We start from the raw sequence: 26,508 nt of genomic DNA on the forward strand, positions 1-26,508 counted from the left end.
CCATTTCTCACAAAAAGTCCTTTAAGGTTGTTCGGTGATGGTTGTCAAGAGGATGAGTGGCTTCATAAAACCAAGTGCCAACAGGGACTGTGGTAATTTGAGATGAGCTGCATCGATCTAAGATGTCGAAGCGCACAACTAGAATTGATAGCGCTATAACGCCATTTCTATCCAATTCAAGCTGTGAGTGTCTAAGTTTAGACGGTGCCACTAGCTTAAAGCATGACTCATGCTGTCAACAGTGTGGAGAGATGCACCATGTTTAGCTACAGCTGTGATGGTGACCATTATTATGACTGCAGTTTAATATCTGCCCCAGACATGCATAAAAACACAAGAGCTAGATTGAGATTGATAAATTGGGCTTTTATTAAACCCTAGTCTGTGTCATCCGCCTGTAATACGCAGGTCAGTGCAGTGCGATAACATACTTATTATCTGATCGATCAATCTCGCCCTGCATAATCAAACAGCAGTGACTGTGAGAAGTGAAACAGAGAAAAATCACTTTCATTTTGCAGAATAGAATACAATATAAACTGCATGTTACCTCTGTGTGAACTTTGACAATTAAATAACAAGCATAAGGGCAGGATTTTGCACAGAATTTATGGGTGTAAAGCAAAGATACTATCTGTGTTTGTATCAGTCTGTTTAAAAAAAATCTGTAGTCCATTTTTGACTGAGGCTGAAGCCAAAAGTTATTAGAAATCACCTTGACTGTTTCATTTTCAGTAGAAAAATAATTTTCTACTGCAATTTATATTCCTCATATTTTTAGCTGCTCACAAAATATGTTAAATAAAGCAGTAGTGGGGAATTACAAGTCAGTACTGTCTGAGACAATACTGGCGTTCATGCAGTCATGTACTGAATGTGGATTTATCCAACACCTGCCCTGTTCACCTGACTTGACATCCTCAGACTACTTCCTCTCTCCCCATGATGAGGAAGCAGCTCTGGTTGCTCAGATAGTGCTTAGTTGTAATTTTCAATTAAAGAAATACCACAAAAGTTATTAACATCTAACTTTCTGCATAATCACTCAGAGTTGAACTGCATGTGCATGTAAGAGCTTATTAACTCATCTCCTTCTCCCTCAGGCCACAAACTCATTAATCACCCCTTGTATATTATGGCAGGAGGTTCAACTGAGTGTTAAGTTGGTCTGAAGTTTCTATGATAGCAAAGGGGGAAGCTATTGACAAAAAACAGGCCATTACACATCGGACAATATTGCTTTTTCTCGTGCCTGCAATGGTCGAGGTCTGAAATGTGTAGAAAAGGATGATGGCCACAAGAAGCCCCCCTAGTGTTGGAAGCTCTGTGCTTGCCTCCCTTCGAGCCCCTGGCACAGGCAGAGCTCAGATGGGTCTCAGTTGAAACAGCCTTTCTCCACGCCATTATATAAGCTAAGCATGTCAGTGAACTGCATGCTCTGTCCGTGAGTGATTCGTGTCTGAGGTGGAACCCAGATGGCTCAGGTGTCACTTTTTGACCAAATACAGCATTCCTCCCCAAGGTGCTGTCACACTCACACCACAACCAGCCTGTACAGTTGGCACGGTTTACTCCCCCACTGACAGAGGGGGAGAAGTCAAGCCTCTTATGCTCCGTAAGGGCCCTTAGAGCCTACGTCGATGCTACAATGAGTGTACAACAAGCTGAACAGCTTTTTGTCTGTTATGGCGGCCCTAAAGGTTGCACTCTTTCCAAACAGCGCTTGTCCCACTGGATTGTGGATATCATCATCCATGCATACTGGGTGAGCAATCACCCTCCACCACAAAGGAGTCAGGTACCACTCTACCAAGAACATCTCCACATCATGGGTGGCCCTGAAAGGAGTGCTCCTGGAGGACATATGTGCTGCAGCCTCATGGGCATTCACAAGGTTCTACATAGTGAATGTTGCTACCTCACATCCACTTAACATTGTTCTTCTTCCAAGTTCTGCTGTGTCTGCGCCATGATGTATATGCTGGGGATTCCTCATGACATTGTTGGTATTAGCCCTCCAGTGCTTAAAGCACTGGAGGGATGAAATAGAACGAAAGTTATGAAACTATAGTTCTATGAATCCTGGATGACCGCCAGAGCATTCAGTTATTAAGAATCCTTATGAGCTTCCGACAGGTCACGAGTGACATTGTTGGTATAAAATAATCAAAAAACCTACAATGCAATTACAACAAAAAACAAACAGTGAAATACTTAAACTTCTGCTCCATGAAATCAGATTCACTTTGATTCATCTCCATTATTTCTTTACGTTCTGTCTAAATCCACAATTACATTCTGAGTAACACCTTGACAAATGACCGACCAGGAACCACATATACACAGCACATTTCTCCTGGCCAATATTCCACTTTCATGTGTTTAATACCTCTATTTAAATATATATTTCATCCGAAATCAGTGAAAGAAACTATGTGGGATGAATTTGCGGAGGGGGGCCTGTGCCCCAGTAGAGCTTTATGCCAAGCAATGCCCCTGCTTTATGCATATTATTATTAGAACTTGATTTGAGCCACAAGCAGCAAATGAGGTCCTTGACTGGCATTATACTGACCCGAGTGCAGTTGTTGGCCTTGGGCTCCAACTCAGTGACCTTGGTGATCTGCTTGAGGAAGTCAGACTCCTGCATCCCAGGCTGGGAGCCACGCCGCTTGAACAGCGCACGTGGGTTCGCCAGGATCACCTGGAGGTTCACCGCAAAACCTGGCAGAAAGATAGGGAGGACGACAAGGAAGTGGTAGAGCAAAGACAGAGAAAGGGTGAGAAGGTTAGGCCAGCATGAATTAAAAGCATATTATGAGTCTGTTATAATCACAGTAGAAAATGATGGAGTGCATTAGCGAATCTAATGATTATGATATGGCTGATATGAAATTCATTTACCACTGGGGTCTGCCATTCTCCTGTGATAATTGTACTATAGATGAGAAGGCAAGCACGAGGAAGTCAGATAGAAGTCAAAATGTTCATGAGTGCAGTGTGTGGTAGCAAAGGTGGGGATTAATGGTTGGCAAGAAACCAGATTTAATCAATCTGATTAGAAAAAATAGTAATTGGAAAAAAACTGGTTGTCTAACACTACATAATTACACTTAAAGCAAAAAGATACTGTCTTACAACCATACATATGCTTGAAGGTTGAAAAGTAGTTCTGATTATGAAACAAGTGATAGAAACATTTTCCATAATGTCTATAGTTGCAGTTAAAGACTCGTATTATCTACAAGTCCACTTTATATAGTTAAGGTACAAATCAAAGGCAAAACACCAAACACGAAAGAGAAAGCTAACCGTCCACCAGTTTATATTGTACCAGTCAACATCTGTATGGGGAGCATATCATTCACACATCTGATGTGTTGTCTGACCCTGAGGCAAGAGGGCTGGATGTGACGCATGATGAGTTTCTTTACATCTTTTTGCCTCCACCTCCAGCTGACCCTTTACTGACAGAACAGACTGCTCAGAGATTGACCTTCAGCTTAATATGATCTACCTGTGTATTGCGTTTATTGTTCAGTTAATTGTCAGTCTTTTTTCAGGTGATGCTACTGACATTTTGCCTTCTACCTGTACATATGCAAAGAATATGTTTATCACTAGAAAGCTGAGAGTTAAAAGTGTTGCAGAGCTTCTCTACCCTGTCAGGAGTCCTCAGCAGGAGGCAAATGATCCGTTTCTGGTGTGGAAATAGAGTGTGTTGGACTAGGCTTCTCAAATAAGTACCTGAATAACAAGACTTGCAGTAAACCTTATTTATGGTTACACGTTAACGGGTTATGCTATGCCATAGCTGACGTGCACCTCCTAAAAAAATGTAATCACATACTGGGGCTACAGTGATGCCATGAGAATTGCAAGAACTGTGAATGATTAGCATAATTTGGCCTCAAACATATGTTTTAGATATTTGTGGCTGCACTCCCCTTAACACCTTGCATGGAGTATGAGATATAAAATATGCTTCTACAGCAATGCTAGCAGCTCATTTGAAGGTTTGAGCTAAATGCAGTATGCTAATATTGTCCCAGTGACAATATTAACATGCTGAGTAGGGAACATTTAGCACTAAGATAAAAGCTAAACACACAAAAAAAAAACGAGGCTGATGGAAATATAACCACAATATTGGGAAATTTGAAATTGTGACCTGCAAGTTGGTGAGGGCACTAGCAGAAAGATCAGCTGATCGCCAAAGTCATTACAACTCAACCAAGAGGGAACACAAAAATCTAATTTTATGGCAGTCCATTCAATATTTTCATCCAATATTTCAGTCTGGACCAAAGTGATGGACAAAGTGGTGGACTGATTGACCAACTAACCAACACTGCCTGGAGATACATTGCTAATGTGTCTGAAAACAGTAATGAAAGTGGTGAGCTTATAAACAAGCTCTACAGACCTAAACTGAACATTTCTCTGTTCACAAAGCTGAACAATGTAAGGTATGTATGATTTCTTGTCCCCCGTGTTATTTCCCTTTAAGACCCCACACTGCAGCTTCAGGACACCCCCACTGGGCTGAAAACAAATCCCATCAGCACCAGCTCCCCTTCATCCTGCCTGCTGAGTAACTCTCTCAGCCTTCCTGCTGAGTCAGTGGAGAGAAATAGGAATGGAAGAAGAGACCTTCACATAAATGTAAGGTGAAGTTAATTACCTGGGAGACAAAGTTTGGGACACTATACTGCTCTGGTATGCATTTTAACATTCTTATAATATGAATAATGTTAGGTAGTATGTCTTTGTTGTTGTTGTTTTAGTTATATGACTCATTCAGTCAATCTAATAAATAAAAAATAAGGAAACCTGTTGATATTACAGTAAGTGATTGTATCTAAACATCAACTACTATTTTCTCTACATTTCCTTACTAACAGAATTGAAGTTTTGTTGGTGGCTTGTATAACTCCTACAGCCAGTTGCTTGGCTGAGGCCAGGCCAGCTGAGCTCAAGTTTCACAAGCTAACACACAACAACAATCTATCTCCTCAGGCTATGAATATAAAACAGTACTGTATTCATGAGCTTTGTTGCTGGAAGTTAGAGGAAACATCCATCCCACTCTCATGTCTGTGTTAAGAGGTGGAGCCAAAAGGTGATTAGCCTAGCTTAGTGTGAAGACAGAAAGCAGGGGGAAACAGCTAGCCTGCAAACACCTCTATAAGTCATGAATTATTCTGCATCTTGTTTTGTTTAATCAATAAACAACAATTCATGGGTTTTTGGGTGTGTAACTATTATCACTTTTTCAATATATATTTTCCTGTGTATGGATTAAACAAATTAGATATATCTAACAAACTAGCCTGGCTAGCTGTTTGCTCCTGCTAATTGCATCCAGGATACAGCAATATGCTTGATGCACAGATATGAGATTGGTATCTGTCCTCATCTCACTCTCAGAAAGAAAATACTTTACTGGTCAAAAGTTTTAGAGCACCTCATTATGTACTGTGAGATTAAAACATTGAGCAATTAAATGATAAAGACTTGGGGGGGGAAATGAATCATGGGATCATAAATCCTAAATTTAATCCAAATATTTGAGTCATTCAGCAGCCCCATGACATCCTTCCACAATGGAAATTAAATATTTGTTTGGCAAGTTGGTCCCGACACTGTAGGAGAGGTTCCCATAAATGTGTTGAACTTGTAGGTTGCTTTGCTTTCACCTTCTGTCCAGTTCATTGCAAACCAGCTCTGTGGGATTCAAGTCTGGAGATTGCACTGGTCTTCCATCATCTAAAGCCACCATCTAGTTCATTATCTTGCTGTAGATTGAACCCCGACCAACCAGTCTGTCTTCCTTTCTTACTTGCCTGTTTCTCACCATTCTGATAGCAGTATGCAGCACTACTTCCTACAGTACAGTATTCTCCTAAAAATTCACCAGAGGGTGTAATAATGTGGTTCGTTCCAACACTGCCTGGGGTCTGTAAGTAATCAGCAAAGGTTGGTGCATCTATAGGAGCTGTTTGCATTAACTTAAAGGGTTTATTTACTTACTTTCACTGCTGCAAGAAGGCTGTAAAAAGCCAATTTGCTAATCCCTGAAAAAAGTTTTCAATGATATTTACATATTTTTTTTAGTGTCTGGTGAATATTTCATTTTTTTTTACTTACGAGTTTACTCCTGACCTTTGCACCATTTAGGGTTTCTCTCAATCTCATTGGAATTTCCAGAGGAAAATTTCTAACTTTTTACCTATCTGTAATTTCCAAAATGTCAAACTATTCCTTTAAAACTGAAAGATTCATGGCAGCACACGTAGACACGGTTTGTGATGTGGTTAGAATAGCTATTTCTCAGAGGGATGCTGAAGTTTCTGGTTTTGAGCATGACAGGAGGATATTTTCAGAAATTGCTGTGATCCTTCATGCTCAAGGTCTCGCCATAATTACTGAATATTTATTTATGCAAATTGTTAGTGGGTGGCACGCCTTGGCAATCAGTGCAATAGTGTGGGAATTCACCCCCAAGTAATTCACCATTCTTGCCTCCTCTCTCTTCCCTCTCCCCCTGACTGAGCAGCATTTTCTAGGCTGCAGCTATCCTGAGGAACTGACACATGGCCAGCAGACAGCAGTCTGAGTAATGGGAGTGTCACAGGGAGAGAGAGAAAGAGACTGTAGACATGCAAATGTTTCTTGGCTTATTACTCTTCAATAGGTTTAGGTTTGCTGGATTTTAGGCCAGGTCAGCTGTTACAAACACACTGTGCCCCTTCATCCTGTTGTAGCTAATACATACAGTCACAAACCAGCCATTTTGAAGATTCATTCAGAACCAACATCTATCTAATGTTTGTACTTTACTATAATATTTAAATTCTAACATTTCCCATGGCATTATAGAGTAAAAAGCCTCTGAGACACTAAAACTTTAAAAGAGTTTACTCAGCTTTTTCAAAGAAACCTTTTACCATCACACACTGATTTATACCAACACAAAACCACACACAGACCCTGATATAATACCTATACAGCTGTTAGGTTGCTATCAGGTGTATTACTGCTCTGTGTGCGATACTGCAGGCTAATCACAGAGATAAATGCAGCTCAGGTGGAGCAGATAGATATGAGAGCAATTACAAGATAGACATCTCCTACCCTGCAGCCAGCCTCTGTGATATGAAGATCCCAGCTTCTCTGAGCCATGTTTGCCCAAGAGGCTATTGTTCAGACTCAACACTTACTTTGTCCCACTTTAATCCTGATCCACTAGCTGACCTATATGAATGTATGCATCTATTGAATACTATATTACCCTTGTTGAAGAAGCTCATCATTACATTGGCCCAGAACATAGAGTGAATTATCAACAAGTGAAAGTGGATGCTTTGATATGCATGACTAGATTTGTTCTATACATTGGAAGTGCATTAAGAAAGGCCAGTGCAGAAAGAGTAAACACAGCAAAAAGCTATTTTAATGCTCATATGGGCACCTGACTATTGTGAAAATCATGAATCTATACTTTAAAGGATAACCCTGATACCTTTGAACCGAGGCCCTGTGTGTCTGGGTGTAAATTATTGATAGAGAGAAAAAAAATCTGTGCATCAAGAGTTCTTGTCCACGTCCAAGTAGGCCCACTTTAGTGCTTCTTTCTGCCACTGACAGGCTCTGATTGTTATTGTGAGATCATTTTTGTTTAACCAGAAACACTGATATACATCCCTGCCAGACTTCTTTTGACAAAAACAGTAATTTTACTTCACAGGACACGGAAGCTGCTGGAATACTGCTGCCTCAATCTGTTGTTGATCATTTTGTCAGACATTTAACAAACATTTTATCCCAGAGCAGCCCTGCACCCCTGCAGATTGGAAAAATCAGATCATGGTACGTATGAAAACAAGGTTCAATCTGCAAGTCAATTTGGATTCAGCCTCTCTCTTGTGGCCAAAAACTAGGTAGTGTTACTCACTGGTCAAAACACAGACTGAGAGTAAGAGAGGAAGCAGCGATCAAGACAGCTTACAAGTCCTCATAAAAGGAAAACTTTATTTGCTATTGATTGTGCAATTACACTGAACGCTGGAGATTGTCATTAGTTTGCAGACAGGTGCTCTGGAGTTCTTATATTAGTTTTCCACAGCTGCATCTCTCCAGTGTTTCCAGTCATCCACATCAGTCACACCACAGTACATGCAAAGAGCAACATAATGACTCCATTGTTTCTTCACGAGTAAACGCTGAAATACCATCGCTGTTTTTTTTAATGTTATCAGTTTATTTTGCCTCATGGATCTCCAGGAATGTGCAAAAGGGACTTTTCAGTTTTTAGTTTAGATTTACTTCCTGAATTTAGCTCCTATAGCTGCTCAGTAACTGGAACTACTTGGTCAAAATGGGGTATTAATGGCATTAATGAGTACTTCACTGATTTACTCTGTGTCAAACTCACAATGGATGCTGGCGGACGTAGCCTCACTCCTCAAGCAGAGGTGAGGAGTGCGCAAAAGAGGTCTAATAACTCACTTCTTTCTAACTCCACATCTCCGGACTTTTCTTTTTACTTTCAAACCTGCAGTTTTCAGCCCCAACTGATGCCGAATCAAGAGACATCATCTGAATAAAGACTACAATCAACTCCCTCTGGACTTGTACAAAAGACATTATGTGATTATTCACATATGCAGCACTACTCTCCAACACCTGGAAACAGACATTGAAACTTTCCTATTGATCTGCACTTTGATCCATGACAAGTTATGTCATAAAAGTCTTTCAAAAAGTAACAGCTTTGATTTGAATTGACCCTGACAGTTTGTTGCAATTTAATACTACTTAAATTTATATTACATCTATCAAAAACAGAACACTAAAGAGAAGACAGATGATGAAGAAAAGAGGATAAATAAAAAATGAAAAATTAAATGAGATAGAGGAAACAGCGGTCGGCTTGGCCTTGTGCTTTATTGATTTACCGCATTGTAGTATGACCTGAACCTTTGGTAGCCTGAGGCAATGTGATCACACTGTTGACCACAAGGTTCACATGAGAGCATGCAGCCAATTTTTTTGACTTCTGTTTTCCTTCCTTTAGTCATCCTTTGTCCTCTGTCTCTGTTCCACCCCATGATTAATTTTCAATTCAGAGGCAGATATGAAATACAAAAGAGTTTACCTCCAGGGCAAAAACAGATATGAGATATCAGCAACCACAACACTGTCACATTCAAATCATAAGCCAATAGTAAATTAACTGCTTGGGTAAGCTCTATCACCAGTTTATATATATATGTGAGTACACAGAGATCCAGTTCAGGAAACGTGTATATCTGCTCTTATAAACACAGATGACCACAGTTTAATTGTGCAACACAACGAGTGCAAAGCAGTAGGTCACAGGCACATGGACTGTGTAGCCATCTCCAGGCATGCTAACTATTTTGGCTCATGTTGGTGCCGCGGTGTACAGTACAAAAGGGTTGGGTGAAGGTGAATATATACTGGAGTCTGTGGTCATTAATAAATACCCTTTGTGGCATGTGTGGTTACTTTGGTGTAATTCACACATGGTTTAATCAAGGTAAACACAGTGGACAGCTGTGTTTAATGGCACTGTGCTCTCAAATCTAACGCAGCAGATTTATCAACGCATCTGTCTTCAGATGACTGCAAGGATTTAATGAACTGAAGGAGAAAATTTTAATATGGTGTAAAGCAGATGTGGAAAACAGATACTGTAAAAATTACTCATTCGTTTATAGATCAGTGCAGATTGCACTCCTGCTTTACTCTGCTTTAACCACATTAAACGTTGCCTCTTTCTATAACCTACAAGCAAATTAAAATAACATGAGAAAAGATTCGCCTCGTGCTGGGCAATTCATGTCAAACCTCTGAGCCAGTGCAAGTGCATATTATTGTCACAATAAACAGCTAGCAGCTTGTTTTAAAGGAGTTTTAAAAAATCTGAAATTAGGCTGCATCACACTCATAAGGAGAAACTTGAAACATGTCTTTTCTCTCTAATCTCAAACAAGCACACATTTCAAGATTTGAAAATAATGGCACGTCACACTCTACGGGATATTAAGATTATTGTAAGCAAAATGGCTAATCAAGTCTGGATGAGAAATTGATTTGGCACATGCAGTCACCACAGGTTTTCTATTCTTCAGTGAGAACTGGAGGTTCAGTTTTAATAATCAGTCTACAGTCGTATGCTAGCTAAGAGATATAATGTTACCGTTGCTTGGCCACACTGTCTGCTGCTCTGGGACTAATGTTATCATTGGCTATTGTGAAAGTAGAGCCATCTAGATTTTAATTCCTAAATATCAAACATGTTTGGTATTATTGGGGTGGACCTGATGAGTCTGCAAGCAGTTCAGAAGGTTCACCTCTTGCAGGCTGATTTCTATTTTCCCACAAATATTCTGCTGTTTCTGCTCATTCTAGCCCTTACCACAGTACTCCAGTGTAGGAGAAAGGGTCTCAGCATTGTCATTAACTGCTCCTGCACAGTCTCTATCCTCCCCTCTGCTCCTCTCATCTCACCATCTCAGAGGCTGGATAAACACTTTGGTTACTGGGGGTTAAACACTTTCGTGTTCCCATCTCACAGAACGCTCCAAAGGCACAAGTACCACTTCAACAAAGGCACAATCATCTTTGTGTTGGTGTGTCTGTGTGTGCATGTGCCTTGTATTTTTATGTTTGTTATGTTGTCCTGTCTTACAAAAGGTGTGTCTAACATGTTTTTGGACAGTATGTATATGTGCGTGTCCATGTCCCGAAACATGCATCATGTCTCCTCATATCAATTCAAGTGCTGGCAGGTGTGTGCTTGCATGTGTCTCCAGAAGATGCATGATGTAACTGTGTGTGTGTGTGTGTGCATAATCACAGACATACAGTGAGGTGAATAGTACTCCACCATCATTGTCTAGGCTCCTTTGTGTCTAGCTAAATGAGACAGAGCAGTAGATGGGAGGCTTTAGTGGTTTGCTAACAATACAGTGCTGTATAACACAATACTATTAGGGCACGCACTGGCACTCACGCAGCGCTTTGCAGACACCCCATTGTAAATCCTATGAATAATAATTTAAGAGTGAAGTAAAGTTTGGGGCGTTCGCTCTGTGCAGCCATTGTTGTTCTTGGAGAATATGAAGCAAGAAATGCTTCGTAATACAGCCGTGGCTCTAAATCTTAGAGTTGCAAATTGACAGTGTAATTATATAGAGCAGTGTAAAAGTAAGGCCGATAATTACAGTGTGTGTGTGTGTGTGTGTGTGAGAGAGTGAGATAAGGTAGAGCAGGATGGTTGGAAGGAGGATGGAGGGATGAGATCTTGGCCGTGGTGGAGCAGTAAAGGTGAAGGAGAGAAAAAAAAAGGGCTCATTCTTGTTATTGTGGTTTAATTAACACCAATCCCAAGGGCAGACTTGTGCAGGTGTGTTTGTGAGAGACAGTGTGAGTGCCCTGAGCTGTGTCCACATATGTGTTTGGAATAATCTAAGCATGCAAACATCATTTATATCTACAGCAAAAACCTCTGCTATGGCAATACTTCTAAATGGACTGTACTTATATAGGCGCTTTCTAGTCTTTTCAACCACTCAACGCGCTTCACACTACAGGTCACATTTAGCCATTCACACACACATTCATACAGCACTTGATCACACACCTCAGAGGCAATTTGGAGTTCAGTATCTTGCCCAAGGATACTTCGGCATGCGGAGCCAGGAATCGAACCACCGACCTCATGATTGGTGGGGTGACTGCTCCTGAGCCACAGCCGCCCCTTCTACACATAGTATTATTTACTAACAAAAACTCCAGCAGATTCTAAATACAGTGTAAGTGTGGGCGAAGTGGGATAATGGGTGGTGACTGATGGTGTGTTATTATTTGGTCAGTGTGATGAGTTATTTTCTCTCAGGTCAGGGGGAGCTGTAGTGCTGATCATTCCTCTGATTGGAATTTTACACAGCAGAAATGGAGTTGTAAATAGATTTATGGAGAGGTTTGTCCAGTCTTTACTCTCCATTAGGATGATAATAACTACAAGGCAAATTTGGATGTGGTGTATCCATCTAAAAACTCTAACCAGATGCATTCGTGTCACTGCAATACTACTGCAGAGTTAGAGTTTAGATTTACTCTGTCCTAAAGGACCTGTGTCACATGGTTGTATGGCTTTGTTTCCTTAATGACCAGCACAAAGACGACAAGTGTTTCCTGTGAATTTTTAAAAAGTTGAAGGAAGTAAGTTAGTGTGTGTTTGTATTACTAAAATGATGTAATCAGGGGAACAAACTAAATGACAAAAACAGGTTGTTTGCTATTTTTGTCCATGACAGCCTTGTCCATTACAGCATCATCTGATTCAGTGCTCCAATCATCAGGATGACATTTGTTTGTTTGTCAGTGGCTGCCAAAATGCACAAGAATGTTCCAAATTTTATTGTATATGAGCATTTTTCTTATATGCCACCAAGAATAGTTGAGCATTCTGAGATATACACATATTTAAAAAACCTTTAATTTAGTGTATTCAAATGTTAGTTGAAGCTAAAAAAAAAAAAAAAAAAGTCTAAGACATCTAAGATTCTGCAACATTTCAAACTGCAGGGAACCACATCCACGTCAGACTTTGCTTTTTCACTTGCTTTCTGAGAGTGAAATGAGTAGAGAAGTATGGAGCTGGAGCTGAGAGGTGATTATCTTATCTGTGCCAAAGCAGTTATGTCAAGTCAACAATTTGTAGTTTAAGGGGAGCACTGTAACTATGAAACAACTGTTTATTCATCAGCCAAGTACTTCTGTGCAGTATCTTTGCTGGTTTCAAGCCCAATACTTCCAGTTTTTGTTCATTAGTGTGCACAATTACTTCCACCATGAAAACCACAACTTAAACAAATGAGATGAACTTTAGAGGTGTTGGCAGCTATAGTTTTCCTAGCTAAGCTAGCTGTTTTCACTATATGAGCTATACTATCCCTGTCCTAACTCTAGGGACATACAGACAAGAGAGTGCAATTGATTCTTCCTTGAAGATTTAGTTAAGTTTGGTAAGCTAAAACTACTTGGTTAAGGACAGGTAGCCAAGGTTAGCTGTTGGAGGAAGATGGGATGCAAATAGCAGTCTCTGTCAAAGCTGGACACTTCATGGGCCCAATCATTCACACAACTGGTAGCACTATAACAACTTCATACTACTTCTATCTTGTGCTTGAGTGGAGAGTAATTATTTCCACCATAACAAGAGGTGCTTTGTCACAAAAAAAATCAGTGCTGTTATACTTCTGCTGAGGACCCTTAACTCTGGTACATAATTTATCTTATTGCTGATTCTCAACTAACATAGCATTCAGATTAGTTTCATGATTGTTTTTATAAGGTGTACTTTCTGTGCTTAATGGCGTTTCTGGTGGAAAAGGTGCATGCTATGGAGGATGACAGCAACAAGGGTACAGTATGCTCTATCTACCCACCAGGAAGCAAACTATCACCTATTTAAAAAATCTCATTGATTCTTTCTTCATCACATCTTGACTGAATCCTCTTGCTTTTCATCTTAGCCGAGATGACGAGCTTGACTAAAATTTTTATTTTTAAAGTGTCTGGCGCTTCCATTCACATCGCTGATCACATGCCAATTCAAACTGTACATAAAACTGAAAATGGAACATTAGTGATAAGTAGCATAATTTTCTCTCAAAGTGAAACTGAGCAAATGCTACAAAAAAATAAGCAAAACTGGATTAGGTCAAATGGTACCATCACACACTACGGAAAGAAGGAACAAAACATTTATCAAATAAAGTCTCTAGAAATTATGTAAAAGATGACATAGTGTCCAAGCCACTTAATATAAATTAAGTCACGGTCACATGTTATATTGTATGTTATATGGAGTCTCCTGACACCTTCGATTTTTATTTTCACACCACTGGGTTCTTGTTCTGTTTTCATTCAGTCTTTTGCTTTACAGAACAGTTTTATTCAAGACTCTGCAAACCTGCTCTGTGATTTATCTCAGGAATAAACAATCCTGCAAAGTAGCAAGGAGCTCCTGTGTGGAGGAGTAACAGTCAGAACGTTAAATTGGAAAGATCAGATCTCATTTTATGGCAAATTAATTCATGAAAAAAACAGGAGCTCAATAGAAAAACAGTCTGATCTCTGCAGGTAAAGTCACAGGAGGAAAGAGCAATGCTTATAGTTTTCTGTTTGTTCTCTGCTCTGATGAAACAGTCTAGTTGACTTTAACTGTTCTGTGATCTGTGAATCAACAATCAATCACTGAACTGACTACTAAATAGAGGAACCAAAATTTAATTTCATCCCTATTTCCTAAATAGGGAAAAAATCTCCACTTAATCCACAGAACCTTGATCAAGTGCCATGAGATTTCTACAAACATTCTGTGCTGTTTTTTTCAGTCCTGCTGAGTTAAGTAAAATTAAGCAAATGGTCACAAAAGTTGCAAAGAGACAAGGGATGGCATCTTACCAAGGTCATACCCTACAAAAAAGTAGTATGAAAATAAACAAAAAACCTGCTAGTTGAATGGAATCATTTCAGGTGCTTCCAGTACAACGATAAACACCTTATTGTGCCTCGATTCAAGATTTGATCAAGGAAGATTATGTCATCCTATTGTCAAAGTTCTCAGTTTATCTTAATGGATTATACAAAAGGTGATTTAGGATCCATAAGACAGAATGGTCATCAAGATATCCTGGTCAAAATCGTGGATCTTACATTTCCCTTACAATAACTCATAATTCATTATACCCTAGTTAAAAAGATTTCATCCAAACTGAAGTGTAAGTGCTCATTGATTGGCATAGAAATCAGCAGCAAAATCTCAAAACTGATATTTTGGCATGGGTTTGGCCCTATCAAGTGAGTTCATGGAGTCCAAAATAGTAATGGTCCATCCTCAGGTGAGCATGAATGAGCTCAGAGAATTTCACTGTAACCTCCCTTTTAGTTTTTAAAATACCTTGTTATATAAACAGTGTTAGTCAAGAGTAGAATTTGACCTGAGAGTGATACTAAAAGACAAGTCTGGGGGGTCATTAACATTATAAGCAATCATCATCTTCTGGGGACCATGACTACTGCATCTATACCCAAGTAAATGTTGAAATATCGTATGTGGCTCTGGACCAAAATGTTGAACCGAGCATGGTAGCCATATATCAAATACTTAAATACACATAGGTACAAAACTGAATATAACATATAACAACTGTATTTGAGTTCAGTCATAAGGGAAAGAATTTTCTCTAGTATCACTGTTTTGGTTTGTGCCCAAATAATCTTTCTACTTTAGTAGATCTGCAAACTGCTTCCTACCTGCCATGTCGGTGGCGAAGGGTCTATCCGGTCTCCAGCCGGTGTACCAGCCCACAACTTTACCCCCAGACACCAGGGGCCGCTCGATAGGCTCTGCCACCCACAAATCCCACAGGCCAAACAGACACACCTCGAGTGCTACGCATCTGCAAAGAGAAGGAAGAAAAAAATGTTTGTTCAGATATGACATACACAACAGCAATCACCACAGCTGGTGTACAGGGCAAACTTAGCGCAACAAAATCTAACTTTCCTCGCAACAATAGCCTCTGCAGTCACAAGTAGTTGTTAATTCTGTTGGGCCCTGAGTCTGAGCAATTTTCGTGTACAGAGAACAAAGCCTATCAATCACTTGGCTGGAGCTCCGACTGTATAGTCCCACTCTCTGAACTGAAACACAGCTGGTGTATATTCTTCATATTCCTGAGTCTAAAGTGCTGTTGCTGTAAGAAAAACACACCAAAGTCTCTTTGGAATTCTTGATAGTTTCCTTGCTGAATATCTGAGAAGAACATTGGTTTTAATCTTTTTAACTGATCAGTTCAGTACAGTTCAGCTTTACTCTTGAATTTCCTGGACCTGATACCAGCCACTGAAACTGCTGACTATCACTCAGTTAAGGAGAGGTTGTTACATAGAGCAAGAACAAGCAGTCAGGGCATGGAGTGGGAATAACAGAGGCACCATTCTCCCTGTTACAAGTGAACTGTTATTTTAAGACAAAATAGTTGTTAGGCAAACTAAGCAAAAAGCTGTCCAAAGTCTTTAACCCTAACCCTCTGATATGTTAGAGGAATGAATTTAATAGTTTTTGGTAAAGGTCCAGCAGATTTCATGTACTGAAACCTGACCAAAGCCATTTAACAGCTGTATTATTTAAAAACAGAGTCAGAACTGTGAGGCTGGTTAAAAGTGTGTGTTGCTGTAGTGATGACAGCCAAAGCTAAGGCCGCACTGCTCCCTGACCCACTTTCAACTTTCCTGTCAGTCACAATGCAACTTCAGTAGAAACAAACCAGGACATGATGTCTGATCCTCAGGAAGACATCCATCCTGAGTGGGCGCAATAAAGGTGAAGACCCCAGAATGTCAGTGACCAGACATGTGACATTAATTCCCCAATGAATTACTTGTGTGTCAGTTTACATGATTGATTAGAGATCTTTAATTTCATCTGGTACGTGGGTGAGAGCAGCGTGCAGAAATGAAACTGTGCAGTGTGAAGCTGCCTTACATTTTCACAGCGAATGAATTTGCACACAGCCAGAAGCAGTAAAAGGAGAAATAAGATGGAGAGAGAGCAAGATAAAAGACGTAGGGTGGGGGGGGGTATTAGACATCTATATCATCTGTTATTTGACGTCATGTGTGGATGCATTTGTGTGTATGTGATTCTATTCTCCAACGCTGGCCACCCTGAAGCCCATTCATTCAGACGCAGCTCCTCATCGCTCACCCAAACAGCCTCCAGCCAGTCGCTCATGACAAAACAACAAAACAAAACCAAATCAGTAAGCAGTACTGCATTACTGTGCCCAGACACCACATTGAGTTCTAGCTTTTAAAGCCACGGGAAACCAAGTGTATATATAGCACAATATATGAAGAGGATTTATAGTTTTGTTTCAAACGTCCTAGCAACCATGGAAAATGTTGGAAACCTGGCTGTGTGCAAAGAATAGCTGAGTGCATAAGATGGGTGGGGAATAAAAATGCCACAAAGAATGAATATTCAAATATATTTATATGGATACCTTTGACATACATGTTTTTCTAGCTTGGTGAATATAAGCAAAACCAGTGACAGCCCAGTGAGTGGTGTGTACATCCAATAAGGTGTAGGAAAGGTTAATGTTGATGTATTACTGACGGGAAGAACTGTCAATCTGCCATTGACAACCTAATTAAATGATGTCTCCCTCTAGCAAAATAGGTGTTGAGCCTTGCCAGAACTCAATAACAGAAGCAAAGCTGTAGATGCAGTTGCAAGGAAAGCAAATGTACAAATGAACAAGCTGCAAGATTCAAGTAACTACTGATTGTAGCACTAATCTATAATAAGTATAATAGAACTAATTAGCAAATGAACAAGACAGTGGCCAAAACTCAAAGTAAGAAGGTAACGTGTGAAAAAACATGTACAAATCCCACACACTCTGCACTGATTTTTTTTTTTTTTTTTTGGAGACACAAGGTTTTTATTCATGGGGCTTTGACAGGTATCAAATTCACAATGTGACACAACAAATCTTTGTGCTTAGCCACAGGCCTGTAATAACCAATCTAAAAGCCAAATTGCTAACACCTGACACAATTATTGTATTAATGTGAGATTTGACTTCCCCTTTGTTTCCCATTGTGAATTTGAAGTCTGATGAGTATCCATGACCAAAACACCATATCTCTAACAAACGCTGTAGGATTGCAATCCTTTTTTTTTTTTTTCCACTGTTTCATTTTCCTTCACACCTATCCACCAGGTATGCATTCGACCATCAATCAATCTGTATACAAACAACACGACTTAACACTTTCTACTTGTGTGCAGTGCATACGTCAATTCTTTCCACATTGTTGGAGAATTTTTAGGTTTTTTAGGAACAAAAACCACTTTGGTTTAGGGAAAGATCAAGGTGTGGGTTAAAACTGTAAAATGATGTTAAATAGCACTGAAATACCTGATGTGGTGGCAAATTTTCCAGATACTGGTTTTGAACAGCTTGATGTTTGCCAACAAAGTCCCTAGGCATTCTGCCTCCTCTTTATAAGAAAAAAATACCTTATAAAATGAGAAGAAAGCCACAGATCATCTGAAATGCATCATGGACATAGGAAGGATTGGTGTTATCACCAATGCACTGGACGCATGTGTAAAGTTGTGTTGTTGGTACACAATCCAGTGTTCTGCTGGGGAACTGTGGGTCCTGGCATCCATCTGGACTTGATCTGTGTATTTATCTACTTCTGAGTATACAGCTAAGTCCCACTTTTAGAAACATAGTTAGCTTCTCAGAGCTACTGAGGCCCAAGAGACTTGGGCATGACTGGACGTTCATCTTGTAGTATGTTACATCTGACCTAATATCAGATCATATCATATGTGTCTTAGATGTTGAACATCAAACACCAGCAGTGCTTAACCCAGGTTTTACAAAATGAGAAAATTACATTATATTACATCATTACAGTGGCTTTTCACACCCAGGCCTTTACCTGTGTCCTACCTCTACTCCACCTCTTAACAGGCTACCTTAATACCTTAATGTCACGGCTATAGAAAGCATCATCAATATAGAGAAACGCAGTTTACCAGAGCTTTGCATCACAGACAGACATATCATGTAGCCAGAATAAATGTCATTACTAAAGCAATGCTATAAAAACCCAATTAACACAATTCAACAGGTCTCCAAACACTGCAGCCACAGCTGCTCCACACACATCATCTCCAGCAGAAGCAGCAATATTAGCTAATAAAATGACAAAGATATAAACAATAAAATGTAGGCAAAATGCATTTTATTCACTGAAACTGCTGATTATTTGTAGACAAATCAAAAACCTGCTTCTGTCGAGCGGACGTTCTCAGCCCTAAAGCGAATTCAAACTTATCCGAGTAGTACGACTGGGCAGACTCGACTTTCAGCGTTAGCCTCCATAAGCGATAGAAAAGGACTTACCGTTGGAATAGAGATGCACAGATAACCTCTACAACAGAGTCATTGAACTCATCCTCCTCCTTCAGCCATTGTGGGTTGAAAAAACAGCTATTCAATCTACACTAACGTGTTTCAGCTTGCGCGAGTAGCTATACATGCGGTTTGCTAGCTCTGACCAGTACGCTCTCTGAGCATCCAATCAAATCACCGTGGAAATATCGACGTCATGGTTTGGCCTGCTTAAAGGCCCTGATCTCGCCAACCCGAAATCTGATTGGTTGAAGGATCCGCGAGGCAACAGTTTCATTGCCATTTATTTTAAATTACAGGAGCCTGCACTGTTGATTCTGAAGGCACATTTCTTTTGACTTGGCAACACAGGGCTGAAATCTGATTGGATAAAAGCTCTAACATAAACAGACTGTATTGGAAGCAGAGGAAAGCTGTGAGATGAAGAGAATAGACTATTGGGACTATTGGGAACTATTTAATACATATAGTATTAATGGGAAAAAAACATATATAAGAATATAATTCAGTGATCATGGCAATGTTTGCAGTGGTAGGCTGTCAGGGCCAGCAAGAAAGCCTGCTGCCTGACAGCCTACCACTGCATCATTAATTTCACCTCTTATGTGACCCTAGGATAAATTCACAAATATGAGTTGGGTTTCTCTGTCATTGCATATGTCCTTGATTGATATTCTACATTGTGTTAAATATCAAAATGTTGTTAAACCCTCATGAAAAGTGTTACAGAAAAACAGTGCAAGTTTAGGTACTTCATTCTTAATTGTAACACGACACCAACAGCGAGGCATCTGATCGGTCCCAAATTCATTCTGCAGCAACCCCAAACATACAGCCAGTCATAAGAACTGTGACATGAGAACTATCTTCAGAGACAAGAAGAAAAAGGAACACTGCAACAGATGGTTGGGCCCCCATAGAGTCCTGATCTCACCATTAGTGAATCAGCCTGGGATTGAAAAAACAGAGGACACTGAGACAGCCACAGAACAACACTGCCTTTTTTTTTTTCCTCAATTGCCAGTTTGACTTCAAACTACATCTATGTTAAACAGAAGCTGATTTTCATTGAACCTGCTTTATTAAAATAAAATGGACTCATTCTGTCTTCAGGGCTTGTGACAGACCTGCAGAGGCCATCTGACAAAATGCACTGCTCTGTTTTCTCAGCGTCCCTGGCTCGTTACATCTACAGAGCAGGTTCTATAATATCCGACATCTGGAAAATCTGATAACTCAGTTTCTCCCATGTTTGGTAGCAACAACTGATGAGATTTTTTCCAGAACGTGTATCTGGGTTTTCCTGTCACCAGATTGATCCTGGATGTTGCTGTTGTAGTGGTTTGTGATATCCTTTTAGTTGGCAAATTTTGTCTACTATTTCAGTGTTTTGATTACTGGCTATTTTGCCTAAATTCTAGCTGTTGTAGTCAGTTGTAGTCAGACTAAAGGCAGGGGCAACCGGTTGCTTGGGTCTCTCAAAAATGTCACCTAACATAAAGCCCAATGTCTAATATCATCTAATGAACACATTGTGTGCTGTATGTTTAACCTACACACTAGCAATTTTTGGCAAACAAGAGTTCATCCATCTGCCCTCCAGTTCTATGAAGCACCTCCAACTATAGCACAGATATTGACAAATTTGGTTTTGGTCTCTGTACAGTCACAGTGACTCCAAACCTGGCAACCTGACCATGATCCTGTTAATTAGCTTCAGAAATACTCGCAGGGGTGATTTTTCTAGACAGAGACCCAGTCTTCTGTCAATATTTCAGGCTTTCTGCTGTTTAAATTACACTCCATAACCAACACAGAGACGTGAGACTGGTGTGAATCTTTTCATCTCACACTCTGAGACAGTGAGAAAAGAGTGTGTTTCCCAAAATATTAATGATTTCTTTTATTCTAACTATTAATTCCAGACAACCTCTAGATATAAAACACATCTCTCCCTGTGTAGCAGAGCAGAGAGGTTCTGACCAGCAAATGAAAAAGTTATCTTGAGCTGGAAATAGGCTGGATCCCTGTTGTGTTACAGCAATGACATAAAAAACAGGAAATTGACTTTCCTATTTATATCAAACTGTCAAATATGATAACTGTAACTTATTCATCTTCCAATAAATAACATGACATGCATATATACATTTAACAGAATGAAGGGAGGTGGATAGAATTAACATTTAGTTAGTGCCTGACTTCACTTCCACCTCAAGAAGAATTGAACATCTCTTTTCCTTCACCTCTTTCTTCCTTCCTCTTCTTTGCAGCTCTTCTGCCCTCCACCCCAACACCTCTCTCCTGCCTTGGTCCCTGAACAACACCAGGAGCTTTGAAGCCCTTTCCCTGTTAATACTGTGGCCCCTTGAGTTTGCCTGTGTGCTACGAAAACCCTTCCCCCTCGTTCCTTTTTTGCTTCTGTCTGCCTCTCTCTCTCAGGTCATTTTTCAAAGACTCTGGCTCCTCTGGTTTGTTAAAAAAAAAAAAAAAAAAAAAAAAAAACAGATGAAAAGAAAAGGAGAGAAAGAGGTAAGAGAGGCTGACTCTGTGTTGGTTGTTCCCAGATCATTCCTGAAGTAGGATCGTTATTTTAGCTTAGCAGTTAAGTCCTAGTTTGACTGCTAATGATCTCCTGGTTTGAATGCTGCACCTCAAAGCTCAGTACAGTTTGACACATTATGAGAGTTAGAATGGAAACAGAGTCTATAGATATGCAAACATATTCAGAAACTGGCTGGCTGGACATACAGGAGGTCCTGTCTTTATCACTTTGAAGACCAATGTTTGATTTTCGCTTCAGAATAATTTTTTTTCTGTCGCCTTTTTAGCCTGCCTTTAGAAACCAAATTACCATAAAATGTTGAAAATACATCTAATTTCCTGCATGAATTCACTAGTTAAGTAAAGTAATATTTGTCTTACTTGTCTTTAGCATGTCAATGCTTGGAGTTCAGAGAGGTTTTCATAAATTAAACTGAAGTAATTTTCAAGCACTGTCAGAGGGCATTATCATTGTTTTTACAAGGATCTTGCAGTTTTCTGAAATATCATCTGAGTCAAAATATCTATTTTTCTGTGCAGTGAAGAAAATACATTATTGCTTGTTTATATCCTTGAGAAAGGTCATGTCTCCTAGAGGAAATTATTGCCTTGCATCTATGAGAAAAACTCCATAAAGACCAGAAGAATTTCTCTGGATGTTTATTAAACAGTCTACTGAAGCTTTAAAGTAGATAATGTCACATAATGTAAGTTAGAAAAGAGCTACAAATGCAAGTCAAGTCAGGTCAACTTTATGTATATAGCTCTCTATAGGGCACTTTTCATATAGAGCAGGTCTAGTCCATACTCTATATAATGTTATTTATAGAGACCCAACATTTCCTGCCACGAGCAAGCACTTAGCGACAATAGCAAGGAAAAACTTCCTTTTAAGAGACAGAAAGCTCAAGCAGAACTGGCCTCATGGGGAACAGCCATCTGTCTAGATCAGTTGGGTACAAGGTAAAAAAAAAAAAAAAGTAATAATGTGTTACATTTAATTCAAATTGGGAGCATTTGACAGGTTTGGCATGATTAGAATCAATTTTCTTGGTAAATGTCAATCTGTCATTATCTTTACACTGAAAGTGGCTTTATTTACCAAAACAATGACACGTCATTAACATTCAGGAGGCTTAATTTTTGTTTACATCAGTTGCTCAGTCATTACATCTTGCAGATTTGTTCAATATAAATGTTATATCAGAATATGTTTATGTGATACATCCACTGTGTATCCACCCAGCTCCATCAGAAATTCCACTGGATCAGTCCGACAGCTATGGATGATGTAATAATTCACTGCCTCTAAAACCTGATTAAAGCTGCACTGATTAGCTACACTAGGGCACTGCACAACAAGATAACAATCACACATATTTGACATATGGCCTTGTAAAACTTGGGCTTACATGGTACATGTTCACACTCCTTTTAGCTCTGTTTTGTAGCAGCTCATTGCTAGCTTTGTCTGTCTGTTGTTAGGTGCTGAGCGGGTTGTGTACAGTGGGTTTATAGCAACTTTTTTGCTAAAAACCAAACAATGAGCTGAGAGATGCTAAAATTTTCTTTAGAACTTTAGAACTGTAGAGTTGACAGTATTTATTTACTGATGGAGACTATGATATATTGATCTATTGGTTACATAAAATAATATTATATATATATTATTATTATTTTATTTATTATTTTTTACATTTACTGCTGTTTCTCAAGTTGAAAATCAATTTGTTTGTTCAACCAATCAGTAAGATGTCAATAATCCTAGTTAAAATGACATCTGCTTCAAACAAATGCCTGTTGTGCTTTTCCAGATTGCATTAAATGAGTGAGATAAAAACCACAGGCAGTACAAGGCTACATCAGCAGCTTTCTTTTTTTTTACTGCTTTCCCTCTTGTTGTCTTTATAGCTTTCATTTATCCATTATAACTGGACAGTACCCAGGCTATGTTGTATAATGTGAGTCTCTCTATCTATAGGGTGTCATTAGATTCAACATCACTCTCAGAACATGATCTGAGACACAGCTTACAGAGCAAGCATTTGACAGACAGCTATGATCAGGAGGTGTTCTAGTTCAGCACTGGTTTCATCAAGCACAACTCTTAACAACATGAGATTACAGGATGATAAAAAAAAGTTGTACTGAACCAGCCTTGTAGACTGTACCGTATTTAGGTCCTGTTGCAGGAAGTTGCTGACTACAGATGTTGTCTCTGTTTTCATTTTCAAAGTCGGTGCAGGCTGTCTTATCAACAACAACCCAATGTCAAAATGTTTGCTGGGAGCCAAACAAAGCTGTGGGGTGACAGTGTTTCAACAGATGGTACATTATTCTGCTCGGTGGCAACTGCTTTAGCACACGCTGGTTTTCGTGCCACCATCTGCAGATTACTGCTGGCACTGGAAAAACTTTGCAGGGACAAAGTTCTAGTTATACCTTTATTTATACAGGGAAGGTTGGCTGAGCATACAGTACATGTTGTTATACAGTACTGACTTGTTGGCAGTAACCATGAAAAATAAATGAAATAATTTGACAAGAACAGATGCAAAGAGAATCGTAAACAGAGCGAAGGCTTGGTGAAAGCCAGGTCTTGATGTAGAGGAGTTTGAGTGTTTAGATTTTTATGTGGATTTTAAGATTATTCAATGAGACCAGTTTATTGACGGAAAAAGCAGTCTTTCCCTTAATCAGGTCAGGTAGGTTTAAAAAGCACCAGTGAGTTCAGTATGAGGCCAAGTTTATTATACTATATCAAAGCTCCAGCACAGGATAAAAGAGAAATTAGATGGAAATTTTCAGGCAAGGGCTTTTTATATAAATAAATTCCAGGGGTTATTACATCTGCGTGCAATGACAAGTATTGTAATTATCTCCATTAATGAACCAAAGAGTTGAATGGTAAAACTGGAAGCAGCAGCATGTCTAGAAATAACATTCAAACCAATCCAGACAGAGAGAAAAACTGCTTCAATAATCTTTTTTTTCTTTTTCTTTTTTATATATATATCTCACAGAAAACAGCCAAACTTCTCTTTCAGGTTGTTATACGATATTTAAATATACACTTCTCACAGAGCCAGATGCCAGGATGTGTCCCTGTCACAGCAGATGCACATGCAAATTACCATTATCTATGTCTCTGAATCATCTGCATAACGTGATTTTTTAAAAAAAAAATTACATTAAGCACAAATATTAACTTAATAAGAGTGTACTGCATTGCACTAAATGAAAGTTGGAATTTTTAGACACACACAGAACAAATTGGTGAATTTAACATTGGAACAAATACGAGGCGCACTTAAAGAAGCAAATTTGTTAAGTTGCACAAAATTCAGAGGTGTTCCTGATCTGATCTGTCCATGTTCTGTTCACACTGTCATCGACAATGTCCCCATCTCCATGACTATCACCTCTCCTTGACCATTTCCCTAAGTTAAAACATTTTTTAGTGTCTAACTAAACTGCACCCTCTTTATTTCTGCCATAGCACAGCCACCACTGTGATGACAGGTTGTTGGCAGCTGTACTGATATTTTCAAACTGTTCAGCGTCCCCTGATATGACTGCTAAATCTGCAGTTTGTTGTGTTTTTGTCTGATGACTTCCAGCCTTGAGACTCTTTGGTAACATTGCTGTGAACAAAACTTGTCCACAAATTGAGTGGTAAATGAGGCCTATGGCAGCATTTCAACAAGCTCTCCAACTTAAGCGACCTTATATGCTGCTTGTCTCATAAAAACCACATGAGTACAGTTAACATGTAACAGTCTCAGTTTGGTTAGATTTAGACACAAAGACCACTTGGTTAGACTTATGAAAAGGTCGTGGTTTGGGTTAAAATAAATACTTCTTTAAGGTTAGATGACCTTCTTCATGGTTAAAACATATGGTTAAGGTTGTGAAGCAGTGATCAGTTTCACACTGAAAATGAACAGCGGCCTCCTGTGTAAAAAAGTCCTGTGTTTTGTAAACCCATCTATGAACCCCAGTCACTCTATATACTACATCACCTGACTTTCCCTTTGCTTTTACTACTGCCAATAGAGGTCGCTTAACAATATAATGTAATTATGGTTCATAATAAACTGCTTACTCAGACAACTTGTGGGCTCATCTTATACAGGAGGACAGTCAACAACTTTGTGCTGTTAAGAGATTTGGAGCACTGCCACCAGCTGTTTATCTTGATGAGCAAACTCAATATTTGCATAAAGGTGGTGTAACTTTGGACTGTAGTCAGTTTGAATTGACACCTGAAAGGAAGGACATCTTAAAAAAATGGATGATTTTTATTTAGCTCACATCCATCTCCATACCTTTATGCAGAGGAGCCACAATGCTAACATATGGAAAGACTGAAAATAAATGTGATACTCAGTATTTCATAATGATTGGTGCAGAAAGAACATCTATGGCTTGTTGTGCAGAGTTGTACAGAGCTCTCTGTGTGATCAAACAAATGGGTAGCTGCAGCAAAATGTTGGTTGAAAGCTGATCACAGATCATTCTGAATTAATGATAAACAGCTATCAGATTTCATATAGCAAAGATAATATTTATTGAATTTGCCTTCCAGAATTAAGCTTCTCCAAATAGAAACTTGTGAATATGCTCTGTCGTATCCTGTCTTGGCAGCTCTGACTGTAGCTGTGCATTCAATCCTAAAATGCCTAGATGCTAACCAGTGGTTTGGTTTCTCTGCTGCTGACTGTTGCCCGGGCACTCTTTACTGCCAATTCTGGAGGAAACCAGAAGCTCACTCTATCTTTTATTCATTGATTTTACTATCCTCTCATGCTTGTTACTGCCAACACAACCAATTTAAAACCAAATTTTCACAAGAGTTATTCCCATTTTGATTTTCTATTGCATCTTTATGTGAGAGAAAAAACTATTGTGTTGAAGG

General features: G+C 39.3%; 1 protein-coding gene across 1 annotated transcript in view; it reads right to left on the reverse strand.

Moving 5' to 3' along the window:
- b3gat2 (beta-1,3-glucuronyltransferase 2 (glucuronosyltransferase S)) overlaps positions 1–26,508 on the reverse strand; it is a 48,326-nt gene that overhangs the window by 9,061 nt on the left and 12,757 nt on the right. The window contains 3 exon segments of the mRNA XM_018694648.2: positions 2,576–2,724; positions 15,358–15,442; positions 15,444–15,503. Coding sequence (XP_018550164.1) covers positions 2,576–2,724; positions 15,358–15,442; positions 15,444–15,503 — 294 coding nt within the window.

The sequence above is a fragment of the Lates calcarifer genome, linkage group LG16_LG22 (assembly GCF_001640805.2).
Source record: "Lates calcarifer isolate ASB-BC8 linkage group LG16_LG22, TLL_Latcal_v3, whole genome shotgun sequence".
Taxonomy (NCBI): Eukaryota; Metazoa; Chordata; class Actinopteri; family Centropomidae; genus Lates; species Lates calcarifer.